The following is a 23,949-nucleotide window of genomic DNA, read 5'->3' on the forward strand; positions in this document are numbered from 1 at the left end:
AGGCTTCAGCATCCTCCATGGCTCTCCTCTCAAAATGGTCATGTCCTGCATTTGCACCTCCTTAAAGTCTTTCCCCAGGGCCTCCAGGGGCTCTCCTGTCACCCAGTGTCACTCAAATCTCTAGTCCATCTACCCGATAGCTCAACAGGCTGTAGGGACCAGCATTTGTGGTGTCTCCCATCTCAGTAACCTATGGTTAGTGGGCAGCCATTGCCATTCGATAATTAGAGAAATTATGGGGTCAGTGACGGAGAAGGACAATGTTTGAGGCATTCTGCCAACTGCTCTCCAAAAATAAAACACAGAGAACTTCTAAGACGGGACCTCAAGGAGCATTCCTTATGTCAAAGCCCGGAAGACGCACAGGGAATGCCAAAGACATGAAAGGGTTAAGGTACTTAGGTTGTGGGCCACAACCATCCCACAGCTGAGAACCATAAACAAGTTCTCACCACAGAGGGTGAGCAAAGCCATTGCCTACCTTCTGAAGAAGAGAGGAGAGCCCGGTCTAGAGGAATAATCCCAGCACTTAGGAGGCAGAGGAGTTCAAGACCAGCCTCAGCCGCAAAGGACAATCTCAAAAGATAGAGTCCAAGAAGGAGAGCAGAGAATGGGAAAGGGGGAGGGAAGCTCGACTGGAGACTGACCTCTATTGTTTTCTAAGATGTTTCTCATTAGCTAAAAAAAAGAGTTATTCAAAATGTATGTTTAGAATGCTTTCGATTGTTAATTGAATTTGAAAATGGTAAGATAGCCTTTCATTCAACATTTTAGTTTAGATCAAGATAAAGGACATTAACTATCCTTAGAATGCATAAGGAGTTACAGAAGACATCAGCGTTTACTCTGTCTCTGTGAGTCCCTGCTTCAGGAGGTAGCAGGCTGTGTGTGTGTGTGTGTGTGTGTGTGTGTGTGTGTGTGTGTGTGTGTGTCTGTCTGTCTGTCTGTCTGTCTATCTGTCTGTCTGTCTGTCTGTCTGCTTTGGAACCGCCTCTGACCCCTTTGTTCTATCTGCTGACATCCCTGTGTTAGTAAGGACAGGAAAATGGAGAAACAAACCAACATCACTGGAGGATGCAGCTGCCACAATGGAATTTTTCTTTCATGAGAACAAACCAGGAATCCATATAAAGACTAGTGTGATCTGCTTTATGAATAGGCTATTTCCCTTAAAAAGGAATTTACGAATGTACCCAAGCTAACCCTTAGCTCCAGGGTATGCCAAGTATCTCTAACTTCAAAAAAATAAAAGTACTTGGTTCAGCAACTTATGCTGCATAACCTGTTTGTTCTGGTATTTTTTAAAGATTCAGTTATTTGTTTAATGAGCGGGGGTTGGGCCGGCATAAGTAGGGTGTTAGATTTCCTGAAACTGGAGTCACAGGACATTGTGACTGACTTGATGTGGGAGCTGGGAACAGAACAGAAGCCCTTGGTAAGAAAAGAAAGTAACCACTGAGCCATTTCTCCTGTCCCTGTTTATTCTGTATTTTCAGAATACAAATTAAGGGGCTGCAGAGATGGCTCAGAGGTTAAGAGCACTGGCTGCTCTTCCAGAGGTCCTGAGTCCAATTCCCAACAACCACATGGTGGTTCACAACCATCTGTAATGGGATCCGATGCTCTCTTCTGGTGTGTCTGAAGACAGCTACAGTGTATTCATATATATAAAATAAATCATTTTTATAAAATACAAATTACTCTCTCCCTTTAGATATATTTATATTTTCTGCAATGCAGCTAAGCTGGCAGTTGGGTAAGAATGGAGCCTTCTGGTAAAAGACTCTGGTAAACGTAGTCTTCTCAGGCAAAGCCTGATGCATGAGAGAGTAACAGTGAGTTTGGAGTCGGCTTCCCACAAGGTTGGGGGACATGGGTAGTGGGGTAAGTATGGAGCCAATGCAGATCTCAGCTACAGCATGCACCTACGGATACCTGACATCACTAACAGCAAGTTTCCGTGAGGGCCAGACGGCAAGCATTCTCAATCAACTGATAAGTATTATGAATTCCTGTCATAATAGCACAACCCTGTCCCTGTTAAAGCATCAGACTGCCATTTAAATAAGCAAACAAACAAACAAAAGCAAAAAGTAGCTGGCCAATAAAATGTTGTTTATATAAACAAATGGGAGAACAGACTTGACCCACAGCTTATGACTTGCTGAGCCCTAGAGAGAAAAGGGAGAAAATAGACAAAAGACCCCAGGAACCAGAGAGCACGTGGATGACTGCTCTCAGGCAAGACCTTCTACAAGTCAAAGTCTTAGGAAAAGCTGCCTAGGGTTCATCTCTACGCAATAAGGAATGAATGGCTGCCTGGCGAGACAGCTCAGCAGATAAAGGCAAGCACCATCCAGCCTGACGACCTGAATTCAGTCTCAGGCTACACGTGGTCAAACAGGAAAGCCAGCTCCCACGAAGAACTTGACAAGCATGCATGTGCGTGTGTGTGCGTGTGTGTGTGTGTGTGTGAGAGAGAGAGAGAGAGAGAGAGAAAGAGAGAGAGAGAGAGAGAGAGAGAGAGAGAGAGCACGTGCACACGCACTATACAAATTAATAGTTTTTAAAATAATAAAAGCCGGGCTGGGGTAGCACACAGCTTTAATCCCAGCACTCAGGAGGCAGAGGTGGGCAGATCTCAGTTTGAAGCCGGCCTGTTCTACAGAGTTCCAGGACAGACAGAGCTACACAGAGAAACCCTGTCTGGAAAATAAGTAAAAAAAAAAAAAAACAAAATACAGTGCTGTGGATTAAAGGCTTTTGAAAAACTTCCTTCTGTGTCTGGAGAGACGGCTCAGTGGTTAACGCACATGATGCTCTTCCAGAGGACACAGGTTTGGTTCCTAGCACCCACTTGGCAGCTCATAACCATCTGTAACTCCAGTTCCAGGGGATCTAATACCCTCTTTCTGGCCTCCACGGGCAGCAGTGCATGACCATGGCACATATATGTACATGAAGGTCTAATATTTATATGCATAAAATTAGAATAAACCTTAGAAATTACTTCTATCAAGAGCACACTGGAAGCTGAGATATGAGGGTCACAAGTCTGAGGTTAGCCTGGGCTACATAGTGAAAAACAGTCTTAAAATACAATAAAAAAGAAAAGTCCTTCTTGTCTTAATAATTCACTTTTATGAATCAGGCCTACAAAAATAACCATATAGTCACATAGTACTTTGGTGTATTGGAAGCCTAATTTACACCAATCTAAATGTATCTGAAAAACTATAGTGATACATCGTAACAATGGACATATGATGTATATATCTAATCAGGTTTTAACAGATGTTAAAACCCCGAACGTAATGCGTTGTTTCTAATAAAGGAGAAGTGAAGAGGACGTCAGAGACGTCAAGGATATTACCCCACTTTTAATATTTGTGCATGCAGAGAAAATCATTACCTAGCAATATCCCGCATACTAAGTGGTGATGACTTCCAGCCTGCTGGGTTATGGGTAGTTTGTTTCTCCTTAATCTCGGAGTTTCCCACAATAATTACATGGTCTCTCTATAAAAACAACAAATGTCCCTCTGAAAAAGCCAGAAAGCCAGAGCTGCTCTCTAAAGCCACAGGAGCGATGTGACCACCGGCCCTGCAGAAGGGCAAGGGCGGAGGAGAGCACTAGCTGCCACACTCATGTGGTGACACTAGAGGAGTGTGACCTTGTGTCTGCTGCGCTCTTCATCTGCATGTCCAAGAAACATCTATCCCAGCCCTAAAAGGGTGAGGACCTCCCGGAACACATTCCTTACGCTCAATGGAACATTTCAGAATTCTCCCAGGACGTGGAAGAATGCTAATGCTTCCAGAGGCAGAGCCTAAGCCAAGGCTGATGTTAGTCCCCAAAGCACACGGAGATCCAAGTCTCTGCAGTCTGTTTAACAGAGAACCCCATCAGCAGGTTAACGGAGGACGAAACTGAAGGCTGCCCTTCCCAAGGGGAGAACACAAACTTGCTTGCCTTGAAAAACATCTTTAAACATGTTATTACAGGGGGACAGGGACAGGGGCACATGCCACAGACAGATGTGGAAGTCAGAAGATATGATGAGTCAATTATCAACTTCCACCATGTAGGTCCCGGGGACTGAACTGAGGTCATCAGGTTTGGTGGCAAGCACCTTTGCCTGCTGAGCCATCTCACCAGCCCTTGAATGTTTTTTTTTTTTCTTTTCTTTTTTTTTTTCTTTTTCCTTTTTCTTTTTTTCGGAGCTGGGGACCGAACCCAGGGCCTTGCGCTTCCTAGGCAAGCGCTCTACCACTGAGCTAAATCCCCAACCCCCCTTGAATGTTTTAAACTCCTTATTTTCTGTCGAACAATCCACAATATATACCAAGATCCTTTAAAAGTAAGTATTCCCTGACCTAACTATTCCAGGTCTAGAAGCAAGACCAGCTCTACTCCGCCCCACAAAGCAATCTGACCAGCATTTAAACACACATGCAAGGATGCTTACCATACAGGGTGAAAAAGCAATCATGATTCCAGGCTAAATAAAACGGTCCAGGGTTGGAGAGATGCCACTGGCTGCTTCTCCAGAGGACCCAGGTTTCATGTTCAGTACCCACGTGGCAGCTCACAACTGCCTGTAACTCGTGATTTGGCACCCTCACACAGACATACATGCAGGCAAAACACCAATGCACAAAATATAAAGATAAATATTTTCCCAGTACTTGGGAGGCAGAGGCAGGAGGATTCCTGTAAGTTACAAGGTCAGTCTGGTCTACAGAGCTAGTTCCGGGACAGTCTGAAACACAAAGAAACCTTGTCTCAAAAAACATGAATGAATGAATGAATGAATGAATGAATGAGTAAATAAACACAAAACGTTGCATACATAAGGCGAAACGCCACTAAGAATGAGGTGTAGACCCAAATGCCATCCTGGCTCCACTGACCCCTGAAGTGGCTGGAAGAAAGACGCCTCGGGCCACGTGTGGTGGTGCTTTCGCTGCTGGGGTCTGTGTTGATGTCTGCAGCCCATGTTACCACCAAAAGCCAGCGGACATCTGGCCTGGGCTACCACTAGAGACTATGTGGACATCTGAGGACCATGCTGCTGCGAGGATGGGGGTTAAGGGTAGGGCAAGTCTAGGTCCAAGGTCCTATGGTAGCTGACGTCTGTGCTGATGTCCCAGGACCAAAGCCTAAGCAGATGCTCTTGGTCTGGAAGGCTGCCTGAGGTACCGTGCTGAGCTGGCCTTGCCCCTTGCCTGGATGATACAGTAGAGCTGACCCTGACCGCAGGGGAGTAGGTAAGCTGGCCAGAGGGTGTAAGTGCTGGAAAGCCTCTCATCTGCTGTAGGGTGTGTGGGGAGGGGGGGGCAGGGAAGAGATGCCCTCCCTACAACTCACCCTTTAATGCAGCCCCCAAGGTCATGAGAGCCCGAGAAGTGACCCTGGTTCCTTACTAGCTTCAATACTCAGGTGAGGGAGCCCTGCCCCTTGTCTGGACAACATAGTAGAGCTGGCTTTGGCAAAGGCACAGAACAGGCATATGAATCTGGTGGGGCAGAGAAAGACACAATTGAGCCCCTACTAACATCAGTGCATTTTTATGAGCATATCTGTGATGAACACGGATGATATCTTGAAATATTTTGCCTTGAGATATTTAAACCAATCATTTTCTCAGTACAGTGGACATAAGACGGCTCAATTTCCACAATCAGTGTTTACTGCCTATTATAGTTTAATAAATGCTAAAATAAACCCCACTGTTAAGTAAAATGGTGAAGGCTGACAAAGCCTTGTGGACATGTCTCCCACTGCAGTAGACAGGCCCCCACCCCTTTCCCCTCTGCAGTAGACAGGCCCCGCCCCTTCCTCGGCAGCAGACAGGCCCCGCCCCTCTTCCATTGCAGTTGATAGGTCTCTCCCACTCCTCCTCTGTAATTGACAGGCCCTGCTCCTGTTCCTCTGCAGTTGATAGGTCTCTCCCACTCCTCCTCTGCAGACAGGCCCCGCCCTTCCTCCTCTGCAGTAGACAGGCCCCGCCCCTCTTCCTCTGCAGTTGATAGGTCCCTCCTCCTCCTCCTCTGCAGTTGACAGGCCCCGCCCCTGTTCCTCTGCAGTTGATAGGTCTCTCCCACTCCTCCTCTGCAGTTGATAGGTCCCTCCCACTCCGCCTCTGCAGACAGGCCCCGCCCCTCCTCCTCTGCAGCAGAGAGGTTCTGACCCCTCTTTCTCTGCTGGATGCAGGCTGCACTGCCAAGCAGCAGCAGCTACACAGCAGGGTACCCTCAGCTACATGCAGGAGAAAACTAAGAGCCACTGCTCCTTGAAATCGTCAGCCCAGCTCACTGCAACAATCCAAAGAGAACAGAACCCACTGAGCATCATGAGGAAGAGCACTGAAGAAATACAGAAAACAAACCAGCCAAGGTCCTGCAACCAGCGTTGGTGTGGCAACACTGGGAAGCCAGCAGCCCCCCCCCCCCCGATGGAGGGAAGGAGACGGAAGGAGACGGATGGTATTATTACAGAACAGTTGCAACAGTCAAAGCTCAGCCTTTACTTTCCCCAAATGCCTCAAGCTTGTTAACACACCACCACTTTGCATTTACACCTTCTGCCTGCCCCCCATTTCCTTGTACCCCAATCCCAATGATACACACAGACACACATCAGAAAGACTGGGGGTTCTTAGTAGCCGAAGAGAAGGGTGTCTTCAATTTCATGCTCTTTAAACAGTCTAATGTCGAGTGGCTGTTAAATTAGCATACAAGTCAAAAGACCTTCACAGCCAATGTTTCTGTAACAACTACAAAGGGCCATTTAATTTGACGGAGGCTAAAATACTCCAAAAAATCCAGATGCTAGAAAGGCTAAATTCTATACTAATTCAACCACGAAAAACTAGAAAAGCTAAATTCTATACTAATTCAACCACAAAAAAACTACAGTCTTACGGTAGTAGGGCCAGAAAAAAAAGTTTCAAATCTACAATGGGCAAAATAGAGAGTTGCAATATCCCAGTGTGATAAAGGGATATAAATACCATAATAATAAATGATACAAATAATGAAAGAAATTCAAGGGTCTGCAGAGATGGTTCAGTCAGCAAAGGCCCTTCAAGTAGGACCTAAGTTCAATCCCTAGGAATCACGCAAAAATGGCAGGTGCACTTGTAATTAGCACTGGGGGGTTACAGATAGGGGCTCACTGGCCAGTCTGGTTTTACTGGTGAGCTTTAGGCCAACCTGTCTCAAACCAAGTGTGCAGTGGTCCTAAGAATGGTACCAAAGTTTTCCTCCCGCCTCCATGTGTGCAGGAGAAGTCCATGCACACACAGGAACACACATGTGCAACAGAAGTCCATGCACACACGGGAACACACATGTGTGCAGCAGAAGTCCATGCACACACAGGAACACACACGTGAATGCAGAAGCCCATGTACACACGGGAACACACATGTGTGTGTGCAGAAGTCCATGCACACACAGGAACACACACATGCATGCAGAAGTCCAAGCACACACGGGAACACACACGTGAATGCAGAAGTCCATGTACACACGGGAACACACATGTGTGTGTGCAGAAGTCCATGTACACACGGGAACACACATGTGTGTGTGCAGAAGTCCATGCACACACGGGAACACACATGTGTGTGTGCAGAAGTCCATGTACACACGGGAACACACATGTGTGTGTGCAGAAGTCCATGTACACACGGGAACACACATGTGTGTGTGCAGAAGTCCATGCACACACAGGAACACACAGGAGTACTGTGCATCAAGAAAAACTGAAGGCTAGCCAGCTTTTCCTCCCTTTGTGCCCTTGCTCCCTCCCATGCAGCAGCGATCAAGGTTCTAACTGACCAACCTCTTTTTCCTCAGCTATGATCAGCAGAAACACAATATATCACAGTAACACAAGAGGTTTCCAGTTCTCCCACAATTACAGAAAGGAAGTAAAATATGATCGTGCTGACCATGAGCAAATGGGACTTTCTCCGACGAAGAAAGTGAAAATGAGACGCTGTCTTGCTACAGCTTTCCCAGCTGTGGAAGGTTTAGACTGATTGGCCTCCTGGCCAGACAACCAATATGCAGTCCTCACATCGGCTACGGCCAGCTGTCTGGGTGTGAGCATCTCCAGAGCTGCTTCTTGTCCAGACCAAACAAGCAATCAAGGTAAACTCCCAGTGTAGTGAGCTAATACATTCAATTACTTTGTAAAGCAAAACCCGGAGGAAAAAATCTATACTCAAGAATGAGATCTCAGCTCAATCTTCCACATCAATTGTGCTAGAATTGGCAGTCAGTATTTAAATGGGATAAGACTAGGGAGTCGGGTGGGAGCAGAGGAATTTGGAAGCAGAGTCATACCCAGAACACACACATACATGCACACACTCACAAGAGCGCGCACACACACACACACACGCACACAAACACTCACACAATCACACACACACGCATGCACACACACTCACACACGCACGCACACACACATACATGCGCGTGCCCACACACACACTCGCGCGCACACACACTCACACACACGCGCGTGCCCACACACATGCACGCACACATGCACACTCACACAATCACACACACATGCACGCACACAAACACACAATCACACACACACGCGCACACACGCACGCACACACTCACACACGCACGCACGCACACACACATACACGCGCGTGCCCACACACACACTCGCGCACACACACGCGCACGCACGCACACACAGTGACATGCACTTGTAGTTCCACAGCTGGAAAGTAGAGACTGGCATACTCCTGAGAGTTGCCAACTAGTCTTGGCTACTCTGCAAATTCCAGGCTGGTATGAGACACTGTCTCAAAAAACAAACCACAACGTAGACAGAGCCTAAGGAAAGCATCTCAAGGCTATTCTCAGGTCTCCACACATACATGCAGGCACTCCAGGACACACGTGCACAGCCACACACATGGGTAGGTGGATAGGTAGGTAGGTAGGCAGGTAAATAGATATACTTGAACTTCAATCATTCACTTACCAGATTAAGTTCATTTTCTGAGGTACCACCCACCATGAAGAGGATTCCTCATTGTTTAAATATAAACAGAACCTTCCTGCAGACACTGGACATTCCCCAACCTTACAAAGCTGAAGACTGAACTCAGAACATTTGTGCTTCACTTCAGAGCTCTTTCTCCCGATGACCACATAGAGGCTTCTCTTCACCATATAGTCCTCCGCTTGCTAATTTACATGCTGCCTTATTCCAAAAGTGACTCACACACATAAGATCAAAATAAGCAGATGGGACAAGGCGTACTGTCACAATTGGCAACCATGAAATAAGGAGCGAGACTTAATCATTTAAAAGTCCTTCTGGTAGTTGCACCTATGAGTAGAGAAGGTCTCCCAGAAGTCTGAAACCCTATCAACTTCAAAAAAGGTAGCCAGATGTGGTGGTGCATGCCTTTAATCCCAGATCTCAGAAGGCAAAGGCAAATGGGTCTCTGTGGATTTGAGCCTGGCCTGGTCTACATAGAGAGTTCAGGTTAACCAGAGCTCCATAGTGAAACTCTGAATGAAAGAGAGAGAGAGAGAGAGAGAGAGAGAGAGAGAGAGAGAGAGATATGCGGGAGCGGGGGTGGGGGGAGGAGGGAGGGAAGAGGGAGGGAAGAAGGTAGGCAGGCAAAAGGATACCAAAAATCAGAAAAACAACAGCAATCATGCAGTCACTCACAATCAGCGCAACAGCGCCCACCCTGATTGGGCAGCAGTCATTTACTGCCCTTTGGTAAGTGCTGCTCTGTCTGAACTCAGCAGATAAGAAGCAGATGACAATGAGGAGCGGAGAGATGAGGCCCACAGTCACACAGCCGGGAAGTAAGGGATGTGGGTTTAAACCCCGAAAGCTGGCTCAGAACAGCACTCTTTAAAGAACCGATTCATTCGCATGTATGTACACGTGTGTGTCTGTGTGCAAGAATACACACGTGGACGTGGGTGTTTAAGGAGGCTGAAGAGAGCCTCCTGGGGTGAGCCGAGTGGTGAGAACCAGACTCTGGTCCTCTGCAAGAGCAGCAAGCACTGTTAACTACTGAGCCATCTCCCCAGAATCACACTGATGGACCTCACTGCCTCTCACTGAGACCCCTCCTCCAAGACAAGCCAGCCTCAGGTTATCCCATCCTTACAGCGAGAGTCACTTCACGGGAAGCTTTTCCCATGGTGGGCTTCAGTATAGAACGGGAGAAAATTGCAAAACTGGTTCAGAAGAAACTTCACTGAGTCCAGAATGTGGCTGTGAGGGCATCTGGCTCTCTGGGTGATGGGCAGATTTTAGAGATTTCTGGTCTCTACAGTTAGGGATGCTCACGTGTTCAGCCTATCCCACCATGGGCAACACAGATCCTCCAACAAGTTTTAGTGTGCACTGAGTGGTTAGACTGCAAAGCAGTGGTCCTCAACCTCCCTAAGGCTGCAACCCTTTAATACAATTCCTCGCATTGCGGTGACCCCCAACCAAGACTATTTTTGTTGCTACTCATTACTGTAATTTTTGTTATGAATTATAATGTAAGTTCTGTGTTTGCCGATGGTCTTAGGTGACCCCTATAAAAGGGTTGTTTGATCTTGCAAAGTGTCAAGACCCACAGATTGAGAACTGCGGCTATAAGGGTAGATGAAGTTCAGCTGTCACCTGTTGACACTTCAGGCAGAGTCACAAGTTGGAGGCATTGCCAGGGCTACAGATAAGACAGACACCTTCCTAAACAAAGTTGGGGACCCTAGCAAGGACCCACATGTATCTGAAGGTTAGGTCAGGGTGCTTTTGCATGGAGATGACCCAAGGTAGTGACAGTGGGTAGGTCTTGCTGGGTGCTCTGGAGTAACACTGGGCATCTGTAGGCGCCTCACTGAGAAGGACAAACCTGAACAGAGACCTGGGAGAGCCCAGACAGAGCCATGCAAAGTATAGAGGGCAATGTCCCAGGAAGCCTTGGCAGCCAGAGTGAGTGAACACTAAGAAGGACCACAGGGAAGGCAAGCAGGTGGAGAGGTGGAGAGCAGTGTGGGGTAGGTGGTCCCAATATGGACACCTCTGTATGATTCTGCAGCACAGGAGTTCATTCCCAAAGACAAACTCTGCCTAATGTGCACAAAGAGGATCAGGGAGCACAGACAGAGCCAGAAGTCCAGGGGGGTCTTCCACCCAGCAGCATGCTGACAGGCAATGGTGGGCCACATGGTATATAGGGACAGTGTGTTAGAACCCCAGGCCCTGAGGTCTGACAAAGCCAGAAACTAACTATTGCCTTGGGCAATCAAAAATGAAGAAGAGGAAGAGGAAGAAGAAGAAAAAGAAGAAGAGGAGGAGGAGGAAGAGGAGAAAGAAAAAAAGGAAAGGCACAGGGGGTGAGAGCTGTCATCAAGTCAGGTTAACCAAAGACAAGTCAGTCTGTCTGGAAAGAGCAAAAGACTATAGCTCTGGGTGGGAGCACTGCGGCTGAGGGGTGGGAGCACTGCGGCTGAGGGGTGGGAGCACTGCGGCTGAGGGGTGGGAACACTGACCTGACTAGCCCAATTCAGGTCCTAAGCTTGGCTGGCTATGGGTAGGTGATGGGCCAGCACACAGTAATGGGCTCTAGTCCTTCTACTCTGACAGCAGTTATTCTCCAAAGATATTTCAAAATGTGGCAGAGCTTAAAATATTCAACAGTTAATATAGCTCCACTTACATTCCATACCAAATATAACACTGACTCCTAAGCCGCATCTGACATCTCATATGATGCTCTCCCTTCCTCCTCTACTGAGTGCTAATCACATAAGCCCCTCGACAAAACCCACATCCCTCCCTGGGCTCCTGCAGATCCAATCCCAAGTACACATGGGGCACCGACACCCCCTCCCCAGGCGGCATTCCTGCCTATCTGTGTGCCTCACCCTACTGAGCAGCTGCCTTCCAGGCTCACACACGAACTCGCACATGTCCTCGTCCCCACTCATTCTGACAAACACTGCAGTTAGAACAGAAGGGAAGATGGCAAGGCATCCTGAGGGAGGAGGAGACCAGTATGTGCTTCCTTGCAGCCTGGTATGGAGAGGAGGTCACCGAGAGGCACACCCATCTGTGACTTGACGCCTCTTCAAGCACAGGCAGAACACGGAAGCACCGGGTCGAATTCAGCTTTTTCTCATGACCCATACACATTAGAGTCCAGTTTTCAGAAAATAAAACTACAAATATATAAATATTTGTCTCGTGACCAGTACAGTTTTCTGTCACGGTCCCTGAATGACAGGACTCACCACAAGCCATCAGTAAGACAAGCCTAGCCAAGGAAGAGGCTGAGAGATAAAAAGGAGGCTGGGGAACTCAGCATCACTGGGAAAGGGTGTCACATGTAGATGTCTGAACATGCACTCTGCTACAGATCACTGCTAAAGCTATGCCAAGAACCCAGAAGCCTGAAATTGCCTTAGAGAACTGGTCTGACAGGACACAGCTCTCCGTCTCCTGACTGCACCTACCTTGCATTTATGCACTGCATCCTCACACATGCAAATCTTAAATGTAAGATTACTGGTTACTCATTTACACAGACCATATAAGCATATTTACATACACACACATAAGCATATAGAAACAGATGAGAGCTGCTTCACAACCAAAGACTAGCTTTATTCTAACACCATTAAGCTACTACTTGTTAATTAAACGAGACGGCATTTTACCAGGCAGAAGGAGATCGATAGTTCTGAGTCTTCTTTCGGCCAGTTGAATGCTGTGTATTCAAGGGCATTACTCTCTCCTTGCTGCTTGCACATGTAAGCACAGTTTCTCTTAAAAACGGTGCGGATGCCTTTGAAGAGGATCACACTGGTAGTGCAGCCCATCCCCGAGGTGTGCACGTTCAGACTTCTAGCGATCTCTACACCATCCCCACATCAGCTTCCTTGGCTCTTCAGACACAGGCTCCCACTGTACCATCTTCATGACAAGCAGTTACCAGCACCGGAACAGAAGGGGAGCGCCAGGCTGTTACACTAGAATCCGTTCCTGCCCAACAGCCTGACCAAAAAAAAAAAAAAAGGATCCAGGCTCCCCGTAAAACAGGAAGGGTGGGTGGGTGGTGCAAAATCAAGATGACACACCTCAGATGCACCAAGACTGTGAAAGTATCTTTTTTTTTCCCCAGTGAGCTGCTTCACTGCTAACACAGAACGCAAACGTGCAGAAGATTAACATGGGTTGGTGGGAAATGCTGGCTGGCACCTTGGATTTGCTGGGGACTGCTCCTAATCTCAGAACCTGCCCAAAACGGAAAAGGCAGTACCAGACAGCCACCCTGCTGCAGATGCCGCCGCTGCTGCTGCTGCTGCTGAAGGCACAAAGGATTCTCGTCTGCTGCAAGAAATCACTCTCCCAGAATGCTTCGCCTAGCATCTCTATTAGCAAACATCTCTTTCCTTGACCTAAATATGCTGCTTGTCTAATCTTGCATCAATGAGAAAACAGAGAAGCCAGGGAAGGAGGAAATGGTCTAAAAACGGGGAGAATGCCGAGATGCCTGCTGCCATGGAAACACGTGTAAGCAACTTCAGACAACCTTTTACACGTATGCTGGCAGCAAAGCACAGGAGAACGGGCGTGGCGTGTGGTCTTGACTTCTGCACACCTCTCCTCGTCACTAGAGTACTAACCAGGTGGGTGCTGCTCGAACTGAATGAATGTGGGCAGAGCTCCCCATCTGGCCAGCCGTGTGTCTCTAAAGCAGCACTCTGTAGTCTGCAAAGGCAGGTATGTGCTGCAGTCGCATTCACAACCAACATTAGTATTTCTGATCCACAGCAAATTCAGGTCCTTCCACCACAGACTCAGTGACACCACAGTGAATCACATGACTCTTGGGGAAGTGATGACAGGGGAGGTCTTCGTTGACAGAATACCAAGTTGACTCCTGTCATTTCCCTGTTTGCATGTAGGGAATGCCCTCCCACTTATAGCACACACTTAGAAAAAGGTTGCCATGCTAAGATATACCAGTCCTGAACTATTACACTTGAGTACCCAGGAAAGTAACAGAAAGCCATGCATGGAGTAAGGGGAACTATAGCATACTGTCCTGTCATATGATCCCCAAATGACTAGATGTCTTGTTTATTTATATTCCTCCCTCTCTCCTTTCCTCCCTCCTTCCTCCCTCTCCTCTCCCTCTCTCCTTCTCCCCCCCTCCCCTTCCCTCTCCTTCCTCTCTCTCTCTCCCTCCCTCTCCCTCTCCCTCTCTCCCTTCCTCCTCCTTCTCTCTCATTCTTTGAAAATGCATCTAAACAGTCACATAAACCAAAGCAGTGCATGTGCAGCCACACAGGAAAGACAGTGGCTCTGTGGGATCTGGACTAACATGCAACCCAAGCAGTGATTCCACAAGAAAGTCAGGAACCTAGGGGATGCGCCCTTAGGCAGAAGGCTTTGCCACGAATGCATAAGGACAGGAGTTCAGAACCCCAGAGCCTACGTAAAAGCTGGATAGTGGCCACCTGTATCCTACACTTAGGAAGCAGACAGGGGACCCAAGGAGCAGGCTGGCTGGCTGGACTAGCCAGGATCAGTATGTTCTGCATTCAATTGTTCTTCAACAAACACAGTGGAGAGTGATGGTGGATCCTTAACATTAATCTCTGATCTCTGCACTTACCTCTGTTACCCACACACTGAACCAGGCTTGAGTGCATGCACATATACACAAACACACAGCATAACGCACACATACAGAGTACACACATACGACACATATAGCACAACACAGCACATGCACATGGCACAACATACTTACACAGCACAAACAGCACACACAAGCACATACATACACATCCATGTGTATACACAGCACAACACTGCACACACCCACACATAGCACATACAGCATAATACACAGCACAGACACGTGCACAGCATACACACCCACAGGACAGTATACACATACATATAAACATGCAGGACAGTACAAACATACACATACACAGCACAAATACAGCACAGCACAAGCAGGCTCGCACAGCAAACACACACACACACACATACACAGACACACAGAGACACACAGACACAGACACACATACACAGCACAGGCAGGTACACACAGATACACATACACAGCACAGGCAGGTACACACAGACACACACACACACACAGACACACACACAGACACACACACACACACACACACTGTAAAACTCCAGACACCGTATGACTTCCTGACATCAGAAGATCCAAGCATCCATGAGACACTGCAACAGAGACAGGCAAACAACATGAAAATCATCAACACAAACTTAATACTGGAGACTCTAAAACACCAAACATGTAAATTGTCTTGAGAATTTAGGGGGGGAAATCTACTTAGTTTTCTTTATACTACACATTACACAAAAACAGAAATGGTACCAGTAAGTTTTAATTTATTGTTTTAATCAATTTTAGCTATCTCAGACACAGAAACAAGAGATCCCTGAAGACACAAAGATTATGATTAGAAATACAAAGACTACATTGAACTTCACAATGGATCATAAATTGTGAGCAGTTGTAAGCCATTAGTACACTTTGTTCTACTGAGTCACCTTTCTAACCCTATGTTAATAGTCAGGCATGATGGACAACTTTATCCCAGGACTCGGGAGGATCTGGATTTGAGACCACCCTGATCTTCATAGTGAGTTCCAGGCTGGCGTGGGTCACACAGCAAGAACGTGTATCAGTGACAACTGACACCTGTTTTAGGAGCTAGAAAGATGGCTCCGTGGTTAAGCACACTGGCTGCTCTTTAGGAGGACCCAGGTTCACTTCCCAACACCTACGTGACTGCTCCATGGGATCTGATGCCCTCTTCTGCACTTCTGGCTTCCATAGCACTGCACACACATGGCAGGCACACATACATAGAGGCACTCACACATAGATACTCCAAATATAAGAAGAAAATATCAATGCATGCCGTGTGTGTGCATGCCATGTGCGTGAATGGATCGGAAAACACTGGGCTAAGTAAGGGAGGCTGGTCATAAGAGAACTCACATGGCACAGCTCCATTCAAATGAAATGGCTAAAGATGAACACATCCGCAGAGACAGAAAACACAGTTGAGTGTGGTAACCCACCCCGCGAAGACCACTTACGCCAGTACTCTGGGCCTGAGGCAGGAGAAACATGAATTTGGATCCACCCTGAGCTACACATGAGATAGAAGAGAGGGTGGGGAGAGAGGAGACTAGTGCTTATCTACCTAGGGTAATGAAAATGTCCCCAAACTAGAGCATTCCTAATATATAAACTGTTTATACATGGCCCACAGCCTATGTCTACCCTAGTAATGTGACTCATGCCAAGAAGGACTTCTGCGCTGAGCTCAAGAGCATCTGAACTCCATTTCTGTCCAATGCTGACAGCTCATCCCTCTGCCCCATCTGGGCAAGATGAGAGGAAAGTCTAGGTAAATCCTTCTTTTGACACCAGTAAGGAATTAAACAACGTAAGGAACCCTGGCTCCCAGATGGCCTTCTCTGCCCACTCCGTAAGCTGCCAGATTTGTTCAAACCGGTAACAGGAGCAGTCACAAGAAGTCTTTGGAGCACAGTTGTGCCTCTTGTTCTACAGGCCGTGAGGATCTGCTCTGTGGCTTGATGCAGTGACCGTCCCTGGTGAGCTGAACGGTGTTTGGAAGCTGCTCAGGATAAGGGGTTTGTGGCCAATAGGTCACCAGAAAATTCTATGGACTGCCTGTTCAGGCTGAGCCCTGCTGGCCTCTTGAGTGGTCACAGGAGGTGCTGTGGTACAGCTGGGGCCACAGCAGGCATGATGTCCGAGCTCAGAGTCCCCTCAAAGCTGATCAGTCTGCAGCAACAGGTCCTATCTGCAGCGCTCCCTTAGTGTCTGATTTAAATGTCTTCAAAAGTCAAATCATCGGCTTGCAAGATTTCCCTATTGTTCTCCCAGGAAAGCTAGATAAAGAACCTGGGGGGGACATCTGAAAGTATAAACTGAAGCTAACATGTTACCAACCGAGCCATCCTCTGCTAGACTGATCTCTGGTCTATTTTGGAGATGAGAGAGAGGCGGATCCCCTCCTGGTTTACAGTGACTGGAATAAAGAAGCTTCTCTTACAGGACGGCAGGCCAGTCACAAAACCTCCAGAGGGAGCCTGGAATCCAACCCCATATGCACTTGCTTCACTGAAATACCTCCGTAACAGTCAGCAGTAACAGTCAGCACGGGAAGACGGCTTCCCCTCTGACTGACGATACTCTCAGGAGCAGCCATGAACCCTGCAGACCAAGGCAACCTTATATAAACTGACCTTTTCATGTCCTGTTCATTTGATCGACCACACGACACTGTGCCTACCACATGCTAACAAGTTGGGTCATCCTTTCCTTTTATACCAATTTCTTTTCCAGTCATGGGGATCAAATGCAGGGCCTCATGCATACCAGGCAAGTGCATCAGCAAGAAGAAAACACCGGATCCCTAGGGACCAGAGTTACAGATGGTTGCGTGCCACATGTAGGTGCTGGGAGTTGAACCTGGGTCCTCTGGAAGAGCAGCCAGTGTGTTTAACGTCAGTGCCATCTCTCCAGTCCCTATATAAAGGGTTTATTTTAAATAAAGGAAATAAAGGTGAGGCACTGACTGCATTCCCAGTACCTGAGAGGCAGAGGCAGGAGGACCACTACAAATTCCAGCTCATCATGACCTATATAGCAAGCACCATGCCAGCCCAAACTACAGAGTGACTATTTCAAAAAGAATGAGCAAACTCTCTTAGCATTGTGTGTTTTAGGAACACGGGCCTCAAAGATTTAGGCTTACTGCATATTTAATATTTCATGTATTTATAATGTATTGTTGTGCTTAAAAATGGGAAAGTCACACCTGAAACACTGTCTTTTAAACAGATATAATTTTTAAATGAAAAACTGTCAGCAGGGTCCACCAGCCGTTAAACTTGAGGACGCCGTGCTATGTGAAATAAGCCAGGCACAGGAGATCACATGGTTCTGCTTCCATGAGGGGCCGGATCAGTGAAGTTCATGGCTAAGGTGATCCAGCTTTATGTTACACTGAAGAAAACCAAGCAAAGGCTGAGTGGTTACTGCTTTCCTATCTCTCTGGAACAAGCACCCTGTAAGAACAGCTACCAAGGAGGGTAACCAGTCTTCTCCGGCCCTCTCTCCCATGGTGCCTCCACCCTCACTAAGGGCAGAGAATCTGGAGAAACAAGCTCCAGGGTGTTCATTTCCCATTGCCCCTAGGTCCTGGACTCCTGGAATAGCCCTTTGAACATGCGTCACTGCAGAGAAAGGGTAGCCGAGACTCCAAATTCTGACTTGCACATGACTTCAGGCCCTTTCACTGAGTTAGAAAGGATGAGGCAACAGAGTCTCATGGGTCGTTAATCCCTCAGCTTAGGGAGACCCAGAGCAGCCATGCTTCAATTACTGTTATGAGAGGTCGCAGAGAAAAACTCGTGGCTACTGAGGGAGCTCAGATCTTTACAGGGAAACCAATAAGTCCAGAAACGGTGGCAGTGTGTTAACTGTAAGTACTGAAGGGGCTATAGTGGGTTAACTGTAAGTGAGATGCTACAGAAACAGTGGCAGTGTGTTAACTTTAAGATGCTACTGAAGGAGCTCACCCATTGGCCTCGGTGTCTCTCTGACACCTAGAAGCAAGGGGCCAGAGGAAGGAGACTGACTACATAAAGGATTGAAGCCAGGCAGGAAGCACCAAGAGTACAGCACTAAGGAGGGTGGAGGAAAGAGAGAAGCAGGGAAATTCAAAGGGCCAAAAGGCAATCAGCACCACCAGCGACTGCACTGCCAGTTGCCACATCCTGGCCTCCACCAGCCTCTCTAAAAGATTCTCTTTTTGGCAGACATCTGAAAAGACACAGGTGCAGCTAAGCACCCTGAACATGAATAACAGATATGGCAAAGCGAGCACATGCAATGCACCATCCTAACAGTGCGTGTTCACATACAGAGTCATGGCCGCTGAAGGCCCTGACATGGAGACACAGACTGACATCCGGATCCTACACACTCCAGCTACTCTTAGAAGCTGGGTCTCTCCCTGTTGCTGCCTTACATACATACATACATACATACAGACAGACAGACAGACACACACACACACACACACACATACATACATACATATGCATACATACTTATATACACGCACACATACATACATATACACACATATATACATACATATACATAATACATACAAGCATACGTACATACACATACATACTATATATATGCATACATAAATACATACATACATACGCATACATATATCTCTTTAAAAAATTGTAAAGGGACACTATTTTTGAAAAAAAGTTAACAGCTTAATCAGGTTTTCCGTAGATTCACCAAGATAGGAACAAAAAGGGTAGCAGTTACCTCTCTGAAACATAGGGGAGAGAAAAAGTAACTTTTTTTTTAAAACAGTCAAAAGACATAATACGCGTTCCTCTATTTGGGCCTCTAGTGAAGTCAAAAAGAACTAGCCTAGTCTGTACTTTGCTGATGGATACTCAGAACCTCATCTTTCCTTGGTGAGAGAGCAATCCCTGAGAGGCTGAGGCCTGGGCTATGTACAAAGGCTCTGCCCACCCCTACCAGTCCCTTCCCACCCCCCAAAAAAGAAAAGACAAAAAAAATTAGATTATTTTTCTAACTCCTTCAAAATTTTATTTTCAAAAAGACAAAACAGTTCAGAGCTTTGAAAACGCACATTCTCTCTTTGTCTCTCTGCCCATCTTTTTCCGCCCCCTTCCCTCTCCCTCCTTGGGGTTTCGTTATAGAGTTTCATGTAGTCCAGTCTGAGGCTACCCCTGAAACCCTGATCCTCCTGTCTCTGCCTCCCAGGGGAATTTTTAAATAGTTTCTATAAAAGCCAGTTGAAAACCAAAGCTTTGTGCTTTGTGCTTTTGTTTTTAGCATGACTTCACTCAAACATTCCCTGACACGTAAGTGGATATAACTAGGTCAGAGAAGTGGAGTAATTTTAGGAGAAACCACCCTGCACAAAAGAGTAGACAAATTGTAGATCATGCTATCCAAGCCAATTAAAACCAGAAAGGACCAAAAAGAGATATCCGGTGTGCAGGTGAGAAGTCCCTGGGGAAATGCAAATCAAGGCCACAATGAGATGATTTCAGCATCAACTGACAGGTAAGTTTTAAATAGAAATATAGTAAGTATTGCTGAGGATGTAAAAAAACGGCTTGGAGCTTTGCATACTGCTAATGGAAACATAAAACGGCATGATTTCTTCAGAACCAACGTGGCAGCTCATTAAGTAGACTTACCATATGATCCAGCAAGGCCACTCCTGATTAAACATCCACCTTGAGCAGAGCACCACGTCCACACCGAAACCTGAACATGACGGTTCTTAGCAACAAGCCAAATGCTCATCCACTGATCACCAAACAAATAAGGTGGTGGGCAAACGGAATATTCCTCAGGACATAAAATACTGACAAAGGGCCTTTGAAAACATGCCCAGTAGAAGAAGCCAGTCACAAAGGTCTGCACGTTTCATCAGTTCATTTCATCAGACAAGCACACACGGAAAGAAAGTAGGCCGGGGGCTGGAGAGATATACCCGTGGTTATGTATGTGCTGCTCAATCATGAGGACTAGAGCTTGGATCCTAGCATCTACCTCCAGGGGCTCACAATCTCCTGGCACTTTGGTTCCAAGGGATCAGATGCCCTCTTCTGCCTCTACCAGCCGTAGTACACACATAGGCCCATAAAGTAACTCTTTACATCTTTTTGAAAAGAAAGTAGATGGGTGGTTACCATAGAACTAGGTTGGAGGGTAATAGCCAAGAGGTTGAGAGCTTCACTGGAGGAGGACGCATGAATACAATGAAAACCAGTGAACAGGGCCTTTAACGAGTGAGTTACATGGTACAAGAATCACAGCTGACAAAGGTGTTAACAAAGATGAATTTCCCTTAAGGGTGCCCTATGCCCCCTCTAACACAGAAGACACCCCAAGCCTGAAACTGTACATGTGGGGCAAGGACAGTGCAGAAGACAGCAGGATTGTTTCTTGATCAAGGGCCAGTTAAAGCTACTGTCCACCTAACAGAAACCTCTCGTGTGGTCAATAACTCTGCCTCATTCATTATGCAAGGCGAAGTTCAGACCGAAGTTCCTGGCCATCTATCCCAATTTGTTCAAAGAAATTTCTTTTACAGACATTTTCCCGCAAGATATTCATCTTGGCTTTGACCACAAGGCTCTCGTGATCCAAGACAAAAATACCATTTGGAGAAAAAGTCAGGGAATGGAAAGAGATTAATAAAGATTTTTTTTCATAATTACTCATGTCAGAAAACCAGCTATATTTAGGCTGGCCTAATCATCTGGCCAGTTAGGAAAGGAAATGTTAAAGGTAAATGTTAAAGGTAATGTTAAAGGTAATGTTAAAAGTAAATGTTAAAGGTAATGTTAAAGGTAAATGTTAAAGGTTAATATTAAAAGTAAATGTTAAAGGTAATGTTAAGGAGGCACTGATAAAAGCCACTCTGTGTACCAGTGTGGCACACTGAAATCGAGTCCTGCTATGTCAGACCCTGAGCTCGGATTAAGTCTCATTGTCTCAATTCTACCAACTCAGAAGGTTAAGTCATATAGGTGATGCCCTCCATGGTAGCCAGCCTTTGACTTCCACAGAAATCCATCCTCATGCTCAGACCCACTGAAGGGGCGTGGCCATCTGCATACTGACACCATGTGTGGAATCAGACTGACAAGCCAACCCTGGTGAAGCCAAGCCCCCCACAAGTTCAAGCATCTCTTTAGACCAGGGGCTTGTCAAGTATTGTCCATCATGGATCACACTGAGAAACGCATCCTAGATTATGACCTAGTAAGCATGTATTACGATATTTACTTCATAACACGTGCCTCATGGCGACTTACCATTCTGATTACTCGACTTTATTATAATTCTCTAGTAGGTAGCAAGGGGTCACAGCCCACCGAACTGTTTTCAGAACCATTCACGGACTGCAATTTAAAACCCACTAGATGCCCCAATTGTTTTTTTTTTTTTTTTTTTTTTTTGGTTCTATTTTTCGGAGCTGAGGACCGAACCCAGGGCCTTGTGCTTCCTAGGCAAGTGCTCTACCACTGAGCTAAATCCCCAACCCCTAGATGCCCCAATTGTTAAGGGCATCTCCAGCAATCAGATACACAGCTGTAGCAGCTGGCTCAGTAGAAGGGAACTGAACACAATGATGAAAAAATATTCTGGAAGGAAGAGTTCTACCTCACATGACGCTGTATTTGCTTTGAATCAGCTGTCTCAGCAAACTCAAAGACATTGGTGGGAACACCCTGAATTGCTGTTAACGGCCCACTCAAAGAAGTGTTGCTTCTTATCCCTGGTATCCAGAGATCCTGGTTTAGAAGAATCCTCCCATCAAAGGGAAACAATGTTTACAGTGAATTAGAGGTGGGACAATCCCTTGGTCATTTGGGACTCAAGTCTTTAACCAAGCAGAAAGGACACTCTGCAGCCTGGAGTAAGTGCTCAGTGCTAGCCCCAGGCACCAGGCAGACCATGGCTTCCTTCCTCGGGGCTTCTGTTTCCAAGGCCCATCAAGGTAACTGGGAACTCCTGTCAGGCAAACCTATGAATTCAGACCTTCAGAAGAACCATGATCAGGGGAGGCCCTGGGTGAGACACTGTAAACATGCAAAGAATAAGAAAAGGACTCAAATACCTACTCCCCGTGGTGGACCACTACCTCCTGTTGGTGAGGTGGAAACACAAACTGACCTCTCCTTCCTCCTCATGGTGCTATGAACAGGAATGGCCCCATAGGCTCACACAATGAATGCTCAGTCATAGGGGAGTGCGCTCTCTGAGAAGGATCTCACGGGAGGGGTGAGGGGGGTGTTGAGATTTCAAAAGCCCAAGCCAGGCCCACCGTCTGTCTGTCTGTCTGTCTGTCTGTCTGTCTGTCTGTCTGTCTGTGTCTCTCTCCCTGCTGCCTGTGGATGTGGATGTAGAACTCTCAGCTGCTATTCCAGCACCATGTCTGCCTGAATGCCACCATGCTCTCCACCATGACAATGGACTAAAACTGTACGCAAGCCTCAATCAAATGTTTCCCTTTACAAGGGTTGCTGTGGGGGGCTGGAGAGGTGGCTCAGTGGTTAAGAGCACTGACTGCTCTTCCAGAGGTCCTGAGTTCAAATCCCAGCAACCACATGGTGGCTCACAACCATCTGTAAAGGGATCTGATGCCCTCTTCTAGTGTGTCTGAAGACAGCTACAATGTACTTATATACAATAAATAAATAAATCTTTTTTTTAAGAAGCATATTTTTAAAAAGGGTTGCTGTGGTTATGGTGTCTCTTCACAGCAACGGAACACTGAGACACTCTCATTCTATGTAAGCACCTTGGACACTACACTCTACAAATTAGACTTTGTGCAGCACAATACAGAAGGGAAACTGAAAGTAAAAAACTAAATAACAAAACCCAAAATGATAACAGGCTCTCCTGGAGACACACACCATGAGCAGAGGGCTGGTGACAGGGGTGACAGGGGTGACTGGGGTCAGGGTGACAGGGGTGACTGGGGTCAGGGTGACAGGGGTGACTGGGGTGACTGGGATGACAGGGGTGACTGGGGTCAGGGTGACAGGGGTGACTGGGGTCAGGGTGACAGGGGTGACTGGGGTGACTGGGGTGACAGGAGTGACAGGGGTGACTGGGGTCAGGGTGACAGGGTGACAGGGGTGACTGGGGTGACTGGGGTCAGGGTAACAGGGGTGACAGGGGTGACTGGGGTCAGGGTGACAGGGATGACTGGGGTGACTGGGGTGACAGGGGTGACTGGGGTCAGGGTGACAGGGGT

At 47.0% G+C, this 23,949-nt stretch overlaps 1 protein-coding gene across 33 annotated transcripts in view; it reads right to left on the reverse strand.

The window, feature by feature from the left end:
• Positions 1-23,949, reverse strand: part of Dock9 (dedicator of cytokinesis 9) — a 271,459-nt gene that overhangs the window by 203,557 nt on the left and 43,953 nt on the right. For 5 of the 33 annotated variants that reach the window (XM_063274000.1, XM_039093015.2, XM_063274014.1 and 2 more), the window contains exon 1: positions 12,721-13,944. The exons of 6 other annotated variants lie outside the window; for them this stretch is intronic. In XM_063274000.1, the coding sequence (XP_063130070.1) occupies positions 12,721-12,882 (162 nt within the window). In that variant the 5' untranslated portion in view covers positions 12,883-13,944. Of the gene's footprint in view, positions 1-9,022; positions 9,340-12,720; positions 14,114-23,949 lie in introns of those variants that run through there. 22 more of the 33 variants (XM_039093024.2, XM_039093020.2, XM_063274021.1 and 19 more) reach the window with 17 other exon arrangements.

The sequence above is a fragment of the Rattus norvegicus genome, chromosome 15, assembly GCF_036323735.1.
Source record: "Rattus norvegicus strain BN/NHsdMcwi chromosome 15, GRCr8, whole genome shotgun sequence".
NCBI lineage: Eukaryota > Metazoa > Chordata > Mammalia > Rodentia > Muridae > Rattus > Rattus norvegicus.